The 10,132-nt window shown below is 32.4% G+C and overlaps 1 protein-coding gene across 2 annotated transcripts; it reads right to left on the reverse strand.

Moving 5' to 3' along the window:
- Positions 1-400: 400 nt before the first annotated feature.
- On the reverse strand, positions 401-8,425 carry LOC107847255. Of its 2 annotated transcripts, none has more exons than XM_016691450.2 (6): positions 8,008-8,425; positions 5,981-6,175; positions 5,169-5,285; positions 4,935-5,084; positions 1,236-1,294; positions 401-735 (listed from the first exon to the last, which is right to left on the reverse strand). In XM_016691450.2, the coding sequence occupies exons 1-6, from the start codon at positions 8,179-8,181 to the stop codon at positions 600-602; spliced, it is 831 nt and encodes a 276-aa protein (XP_016546936.1). In that variant the 5' UTR covers positions 8,182-8,425; the 3' UTR covers positions 401-599. The 2 variants fall into 2 exon arrangements, with proteins under 2 accessions (XP_016546936.1, XP_016546939.1); XM_016691453.2 differs by having other exon boundaries at positions 401-1,105; positions 8,008-8,356.
- Positions 8,426-10,132: the final 1,707 nt, after the last annotated feature.

Raw genomic sequence — 10,132 nt, forward strand, 5'->3', positions numbered from 1 at the left:
TCAATGAAATATTTTTTTATGCTTTACTATTTGATAAATTTGTAAATCTAAATTATTTTTTTAATCAATCTTTGTTTAATGATTACTTTTACTTAAATACTATCCGCACATCATTGTTAGTATACCAATTAAAGTACTTTGATAACTTGTTCAGGCAAAACAAACTCAATGCTAAACCCTACTCAATTTTAGATGATGAAGTCAACATTCACTTTCAACATGGCAATCTACTTAGCTATTTCGCTTTCTTGGTTAATAGATCAAATTACCTTGTTACGTGAAGGTAGATTGACCTTATTGACTTTCCATATAGATCTTTTCTTATATAACCAAACAACATGTACAGTTCTTCAACTAACTAGAGCAAGATACACGTGGCAATACAAGGAAGCATTGAACCTGACGCAAAAATAAATACATGTATAAATTATGTTGTAATCGACAAGACATCTACTCTATTAAATGAATATGGCATGAGTATGAACAATTTCTGCATTGCAGTAATTTCCATACACGCATAGCATGTGTATATTCCCCCTTAATCAACAGAGAACATATTCAATAGCAAAGAATCTATGAACAGAGGTTGTTGCTATCCATTAGTCCAAGTAAAAGAGAGTAACAATCTTCCTAAGATTCTTGGCTTCTTGACAAGTTTCCATAAGCAATCTGCTATCATGAAAGGCAAAGCAAATAACTTGCTGCACTTGAGAAATGATGTCCATGTTACATAGCCTACATCAGGAAAACCAATTAAGATAACCCAAGACATGGTAATAAGGTACCTTAACACAATGCAAAGGAGATCAACCACTAGTTAGAATTACCACGGATACAGCAACAGGGAAATAATACACCCACACAGTTTGAAACGATTACTACAAAGGAGAGGCGAGCAATTTGCACCAAGTTATTTGTATGATGATAAAAAGCACATTCACAACCAGTTCCACTTTTTAAGAAAAATATGGAGGAGAACAATGATATAACTGTGTTATGAAGTATGATGACATTTCATTTGGCACGTCAGGGAAAGCAGTTTCTGCCAAGAAACCAATACAACTTAAGTACTTGACTGCAACATTGAAGAATGACTGTTGAAGACCTATAGATGTTTGAAAAGTGTACAAGAAATCAGATTTTCATGTTTCCTCACTAAAACATATAGAGAACTGGTTCAACTTGAAATGGAGATTGTATACCCAATTCATTCAAAAGTGATGCTCATTTCGTACCTGCTAGCTTCTAGCAGTGAGAGATGGTCATTGTGAGGTTTCTCTATCACATTTTTCACCTGCAAATCCAAGAAAGTCAACATTATAATGACGTCAGGACGCGCTGCTAAATACCGTACTATTGTTGCATTAAACAATCAAACAAACTTGGTGGAAATCAATTTGAAGATTGACCTCCTCTTGCTGAGTTATAAATGACTAATGGAGATCAAATTCAGCCTGTCCATTCAATCAGAAGTCATTATAAAGTAGTTGTTTAAAGCGGAAAAAATCTTGGTTCCTTCCCTCTTGAAACTTGGAATCCATTACGAGTCATATTAAGAAACCATCTTAAGTACACATGTTACCTTTTTATTCAAAATATAAAATTAGAAAAGATTAAAAATCTCCAAACTCCATCATTCAGGTCGTTAAACTGACGTCTTAACCCTCTCCATTGTAAAAAACTTCTGGGTATCCAATATTCATGTCCACTAGAAGAGCAACAGAAGAAGCGCATTGTATTTTCAGAATTTAATCACTATGAAGCCATTTGACGACAATCTTAATCGATGATTATAGATATACAGAACTTGCTTAAGTTAAACCTGAAGTGGTTGTAGTAGTATGGCAACCAAAATTATAAATGTACATTAAATGTGGAAAATTACCACATAATTGGACAAAAGTACCTTCATACTAATTATACTCCTGGTTCATTTCATGTGAACTTATTTGAATGGGACGGCATATAAAAAAGACTTTTGAAACTTGTGATCTCAAACATGCTATGACATATGTGTGGCTAGAAAAGCATATCATTGAAAGTAAAATAGGATGCTTAAAGTGAAATTGTTTCCAATTCTCTTTTTTTTTATAACAGAGGTGTACGGGCCAGTTTGTGTTCACCTCAACCAATTCCATAGGATACCAGTCACCTCCCACCAACAACAAGTACCAGGAAACTCTGGGCACTAAGGTTAGGACAGATGGAAATCGTTTCAAAATATAGAAAGGCATCTCATGGACTATGCCTGGAAGGATTACTCAAACACTCCAGTGCTGAGAGGAATCTGGGGCGCAGGCAAAAAACAAAGATAGATGGAGATTGTCCCTGCTTGTATCTGGTGGACAATTTCAAAGGAGAGGGATGCTAGGTGTTTTGATAGCATAAAAAATAGTATGCAAAAGATTAAGCTAAACTGCCTTTTGTTAATATGTTTTTGGTGTAGTCAAGTATATTCAAACAACACCATCTCCATAATGATGTTCTAGATTCAATTTCGGTAGGAGTTAGCAGGATTTGGAAGTAATGTTGTAAATATGGTTTTTCACTTTCAATACAACCTATGTACTGTTTGTGAGAAATATACAACATTACCAGTTCAAAAAAAAAATGGAATAGAGAGGGTGAAAACAAAGATGTTCAAAGTTTTGCAAACTACCATGGTATAAAACTTATGAATCCTACGAGAAAAATTGATACAGCACAAATATAGAGACAATACGAAGGGTGACAATAGATAGTTTAGATCCACGAGAAACTACACTTTTTGCGGCAAAGCCAGATGAAAACTTATAGAGAAAGAAAGAAGGGTCTTCAAATGATATTAGCATCAAGAAACAGTTTGCTAATGGATGCTTCACAGGAAAGAAATTCATATCAAAATTCAAATATATAATTTCATAAAACATATGTACAAAAGAGCAGTCACAAGTGTAAGATCAATACAAGGAGATACTAAAGGGTTTGCCATTACTGTAGGTGTATCTAGGGACATGCCTCAAATCTATACTTGTTTACCTAAATGGAGTGAGCTAACCAGTTATATGAAGGATAAGATTTCACGATGAGATGCAATTTTCATATGATATTGATTCAATGGAAGTAACTTGTGAGAAACTCAACCAAAAGTTGGAACTGTAGAGAAGCACTCTAAAGAGAGGTACTTACGACAAGTAAAACTAAGACATAAATATATGCAGCAAGCTTAGCTCCCCATAATAACAAAGGTGTAGTGAAATTAAACAGGATTATCAGGCAAAATTGTAGACAATTCAAATATCTAACTTCAGCCTTCCAAGAGAAGAGTCTGATAGATGAAGATGTAATACATAGAATTAGAAGATGATAGCTAAAATAGACGAGTGCTTACTTACGTAGCATGGGATGGGAAATACCAAACTGAGTAAAAGATACTGTCTACATAACAGCTGTAAGACAAGTAATATTAGCACTCATACATTCACGAGATGAATATTGTACAATGTGTATGTTAAGATGGATGTGATCACAAAAGATTGGACAAGATTAGAAATAATTACATCAAACAAAGGGTGCTAATACACACAGAAAGGAAAATGCGAGAATGCAACATGAGGTGGTTTTGCCATGTCTTATGTAATCCACCACATGCACCAGCTCATAGGTGTGCCACAGTGATGAATGAAGATAATCAAAGAGGATGAGTTAGACCTAAAAACGCACAAAGTGGTCGCACAGACCTATAATCTTATCCCAAAATGCAGACTTAGCTAAGAACATAATATAATGGACTCAAATGACAACAACAACAACAAACCAAACCCAGTATACTCTCACAAAGTGGGGAATGGATTCAAATGACCCATATATATAATACCAACTAGTTGGGACAACACTTAATTGTCACTGTTGCACTTATGCTACGTCTGGAGATGTCAAAGTTAGGAACTTGTGCATCTGTGTAGTGATAAGGGTGTGAGTTAGAGAAATAACTTTAGGCTTTAGAGAAAACCTAATTTTCCTTCAAAGTCAAATTATATAATATTGGACTGAAACGGACTTGAAAAAGAGTTGAACAGTAACTAGTGATACATATAACTGACCGCAGCTAGTTTAGAACTAAGGTGTTGGTTGTATGGTGAATATATGAAATTAGCTCCACCAACCAATACGCTGGAAATTAGCACTTGCAACTCATCATTTGTCTTTCGTCTTTCTTAGCGATATAAAGGAGTACAAATACATTTAAAAATTAGAAGACCTAATGGTAGATGGTGCTGCAGGTCTGTTCCAACTAATTTTTGCAGTTCCAATTTTGTACCTTAATAAAATAAATATGTACAACTGCAGTTTGTGTGAACTATTAAACATATTAATAAGACGCACAGTAGCATGCCCCTCGACTTTCAGGTCAACACTTTCAGTAATTTTAGCCTCTGAAACTGAATATTCCAAGATTTGTTAACACCAAAAGTCTCAGTATATAATAGTTTGATTACTAAACAGTACACGTAGTCATAGAGAAGAACAGAGGTTGCAGCTCTCACGAATGATTCTTTCTATTTAAGAAAGGATTACACACGAAGGAAGATTTATTTTCTAGGATAAGTAAGAAGCAGGCAGATAATATTTAGAAGAAATGTTCTCTCTCCTCTAAATATAACACTTTAAACCAAAAAGGCATCAAAAAAGAGGAAGACTCTATTAAAGATAATCCACGAGACACATTGCAACGACTGTGGTTATTCATAGTAGGGGAAGAGAGAAAAAAGCATTCCAGTGACAGGAACAACATGGACAATATATCCTTTCAAAAATTGTTTTGTGAGACAATCAACTACAGTTCTTTTTTCTAAGGTTTTGATGGTAAGAAAACCAAGAGTGACATTTCTGTCATAATGAAGTGCGATTTTATGAATAGACGCAAGCAAAAAAGAAAATGGAAATGCATTTACTTTAGACAATAACTCCTGACTTTCTGGAGGTTGTTTTTTCAAGCTCTGCGGCAATATCACAGTTAGCAGCTCCGGTTTCTCAGCACGAAGAGCACCTCTTATGACAGCAGCATTGGTGCCTGCTGCTCCAGAAGTAAAGATGTGATTTTTCTGGAAAAAAGAAGTTGACTAAACATTGAAAAGCTCGAAGTCATTAATTCACTATCTCCTTAAACTAACACAAGAGAACCATACCGTAATGACCAAGGCATAGCTTAGAATCTCAATAAGTTCTTGATGCATAAATCCCATATTTCGCGTCCCAAAAAAGCCAATATTTCTTGGACCTTGTTGTTGAATTGCTAATAACTCCTGAAAACATGAAAGGAACAATATCTCTATTTCTCATCAACAAGGAGCAATATCTCTCTTATTTACATTAACAAACACATCTTTGATAAGTACATTCACAGACTCATCAGAAACATCAAAGTAGTGGATTTTGTTGGCTCAAAGTGACACTTGAATTGGCCTGCCAAATATCTTTAGACTGCTTGCCAGCACCAATTTGACCAATAACTTCTTTCTCATAATCTAAAGAGATATCAGCCTTGGGTTCTCAGTGCACTTTCAACAGACCACTTAACAAAGAAGAACAGCTCATAGATGGCTACCAAGAAGCGCCTTGTCAAGATTACATATACCAGAGGTTGAGTCATTCAGGATACACAAAATTAAGGAAAAGAGTAAGTCCAATCCAAAATTTTAATCCATCACAACAAAGAAATAATAACCCGGCCACAATTAGACATAATTAGTAATTTAGTAGAAAATTATATGCAATTTGACCCAATCTATCATATTCATTTACTTAACCAAAGACGTTAAATGCCAAATGGAAGATGATTACTCAAACAATATCCAAGTAGATTGTCTGTAGGTAATAAATATCCAAGGAGGATAATCAAACAAGCAAATATATTCTTAAATCTCATTGCAGTTCCAATTCGATACATGTAATTATAATACAAAATTCCTAATCGAAGAGTAATAAGACCAGATCAAACCTGCAGATAGTCCACATCTGGAACTGGCTTATACTCTGATACCAAAACTGATCCTGAGCCTTCAACAACAGACTGAACTTGAGTTGGAATCTGAGAGCTGAGTTCGTCATCAGAACCAAACATCTGAATTGGATAATTATCTTCATTCCTCAAATTATCATTGTTGCAATATGTTTCAGCATCTCCATCGGGCCACTATACCAGCACATAGAAAACAGAGGCCCCTGGCAGTAAATCATAAGTGAAAACCAACTGATGCATGAAAGTGCATAATTATGAGAGCCTCTACTTGTGTGGTTGGCAGTTACTGAAAATTTATGCAGCTTAAAATAGCACAACAATTTGAGGCTAGAGCTAAAGAATATCCAAACATGTTATAGGTGCTGCCAATCGCAGGATATGCAAATTTGTTCCTCTCATTCTAATCAAGTGATTTTTCTCTAACAACCTCACTTTCCAGTTTAACAGAGGAAAGACCAATACATTAGGACAAACTACAAGCCATTGTCATAAAAAAAAAAAGACAACAAATAAGATGAAATGGGGAATATTGTTTCCATCTAACAAAAGCCCCAAATCTACGCAAATGACAAACAATTACTTGCTTCAAATCCACAAACAACTGACTTTCTGATAAAGGAAGGTTAATTTCTGTAACGCAGAGAAATTATTGCCACAGTTACAATACAGTAACAAGAGCCAGCTAATGCTATATCCACAAACTACAAGTAAAGGGAGAACATCATTTCACTCTCCTTTTCAGGACAAGTCAGAACAACAACTACATATAACCAATAACAAAGTTTTGAGCCCATCAACAACAATGAACCCAGAGTAATCCCACAAGTGGGGTATGGGGAGGATGGTGTGTACGCAGCCTCGCCCCTACCTTGTGCTGGCAGAGAGGCTATTTCCGAAGAGCAAAGAGTGGCCAGTTCAACACCCTTCGTGAAAAATTATACTCCCTCCATTTTGTTTTAGTTGGCCCTCCTACTAAAAGTAGTTATTTCAATTTACTTGTCCAATTCATGAAATCAATAGAAGTTTATCATTTTCTTCTAATACTACCCTATTATTAAATGACTACATAAAGTATTAGTAGTCAATTTAGATTTCCACAGCATAATTAATGTTATTTAAGTAAAATACACCCCTAATAAATGTTTCCTTAAAGGGGAATGGCAAGTCAATAGGGACCAAGTAAAATGAAACTAACAGAGTACTATATATATATATATATATATATATATATATATATAACGATAGGAATTATATAGGTTAAAAGGTAATTTTTCATCCGTGTATATTAAATCTTGAACCCCTTAACGAAATCCTTGGCATCGCCACTGCCCTCAGCTCAAACAATAATGAAGTTTTGAACTTTCCTCCCATCAAGCACCAAATTATCAAGAATCCATTTTTTCAATTATATCACAAAGTCAATCCATTTGTTTACAAATACAAAAATGAAACCCCAACATATACATTTTAGTTATTAAGTGATAAAGAAATGGGCATTGGGCCTAACTCAACCTTAACTATTAAGTGATAAAGAAATGGACTATAGCCTAACTTAACCTCAAAAGCTAACTCATGAGGGGAGGATTGCCCAAGATCATATAAGGAGACCAAGGACCTATAACCCACCCCGCACGCCCAGGACTGGACATCTAGAGCATGGACAATATAAGATAGGGGGCCAACATTGAAAACAATAACCCCACCACCCCGCACGCCTATAAGATAAGGGGCCCAACATCGAAAACATTAACCCACCTATGTGGGACTCCAACACCCCCGCACGTTCAGGACAGGACAATATAAGATAGGGGGCCCAACATCGAAAATAATGAACTGGGTAACCTGACTTTGATACCACAATAAAGAAACGGACCTACGATCTAATTCAACCTCAAAAGCTAGTTTACAAAGGAGGAATGTCCAAGACTATATAAGGAGACCTAGGACCTATAACCCACCGATGTAGACTCCAACATACATAAAGACAGAGAAAAAAGTAGTAATACCGTGTGTCCATAGGAAGATGAAGTTGTTGAAGCACATCTTTTGGTAGAGGAAATATAATGAATAGGATAATTGGTGTTAGAAAAGTGAACAACTTTAGTGAAATTCAAAGGGGAAAACACAAGATGTGAGTGAAGAAGAGGCAAAAAAGATGGCCTCAGTGAAGAAGTTAGCATTCTTGATTTTTGCCACAACTAATAATATACTCTTTTGAACTATTTGATTTGACTTTTGGATAGCAAAACACTTTTGTTTCTGGGAAACCTTTTAGTTCTTCACCTTTTTCTTCAAATCCAAAGCCACTTTTTTGGGTTCTTGATGATAGGTTTACAAACTTTGGACAAAGGACATCCTTTTTATTTCCCTTTTTGTGTGTGGTTTTACTGCTCCCTCCTCAAGCAATTTGGTGATCAGAATTTCAAATACAATTTTAAAATTATATTTTAAAAAGATATACTTATTTTTATTTTTTATGCTCATACTTCTCTTATAAAATTTTAAAAATAATTTTAATTTATATTCATAATCAAACATAACTCCAATTTCAACTTCAACTCTAACTTTGAAATATTATAATTTTCATGACCAAACGGAACCTTATTTTTCCAACATATTAAAAATTGAAGGCTAATAATATTTTTTTTTGTTTGAAAATTAAAAAAATAATTTATTTTTAAAAATTTATTTTAATTTTATTATTAAATATTATTTGTTATTTAATTTATTTTTTAAGACATTAAATTTATTGCTCGTTTTGTCCTAATTTATATGATTCATTTTACTTATTAGTTAGTTTCAAAAAGAATGATACATTTCTATTTTTTAAAAATAATATTTTAGTTTTAAAATATCCATATATCTATGACTTATTTTAGATCATAATTTTTAATTTTTTTTATTAAATTTGTGTCAAGTTAAACTACCTCACATAAATTAAAATGGAGGAAGTATATTTAAAAGATAAATTAGTAGAATTATTAATAATATTTATTACTTTTTAATTTACATATCAAATCAATAAAATAGATGAGTATTGTTAAACATATAAGATTCATTTTGAGAAGGTAAAATATAAGAATATTTAAATATGAAACACTAGGTCAGCTCAAATACTTGAAATATCCTTATACTAGATATTGTAGCCCGTGTCAGCACGGGCCCAACATATATTATTTAGTTATCTCAATTTATATAGCACAAATAGTATTTGACGTGTCAATCAAATTTTTATTAATATAAATTTTTAAATAATTTAAGTTGTTAATCATTGTTATTTATAGTATCTTTTACGTAATTTAGTAATTTATGTTATTCGCTTTGTCCCAATTTAGAATTTAGAGAGTTAATCAAATTTTTACTAATATATTTTTTAAAATATTTTAAGTGTTAATTATTGTGATTTAAGTATCTTTTAATGTAATTTCAAATAATCTATGTTACTTGCTTTATTGCAACCTATGTGACACTATTAGAATTTCAAAAATCAATCATATTTTTTACTATATGTTTTTAAAATATTATAAGATGTTAATAGTTATGATTTATAATTATTTTTTTGCATAATTTTTAAATATATAATATTTTACAAAAATATAATAAATAAATTAAAATAAACAAAGTACTAAATTTTCAAAACATGTTAAATTCAAAAACATCATTTGGATCAATAATATACTAAATTAAAATATTAAAACATGCAAATTATAAAATGACAAAACTACCCCGAATTTATGTGACACAAATATAATTTAGATAATCAATCATATTTTTAATATGTCTTTAAATATCTTAAATTGCTAGCTATTGTAGTTTATAATATTTTTTATGTAATTTTTAAATAATATATGTTACTCTCCTTATCAAAAATTTTGTAGCATTGATAGTCAATTATATTTTTAAAATAATTTAAATTTTTAATTATTATGATGTATAATACTTTTTCTTCTATTCTAATTTAAGTGGCATTGAAATAAATTTGAGAGTCAATCAAATTTTATGATTGAAACAGCGAAGCGGATATGTCCTAGATGACTTATAATACCTAATTAGAAGTAATATAGCAAAATTATTATAATAAAATATTTGTAAGAAAATTAAATTATTATAATAAAATATTTGTAAGAAAAT

The sequence above is a fragment of the Capsicum annuum genome, chromosome 1, assembly GCF_002878395.1.
Source record: "Capsicum annuum cultivar UCD-10X-F1 chromosome 1, UCD10Xv1.1, whole genome shotgun sequence".
Lineage (NCBI taxonomy): Eukaryota > Viridiplantae > Streptophyta > Magnoliopsida > Solanales > Solanaceae > Capsicum > Capsicum annuum.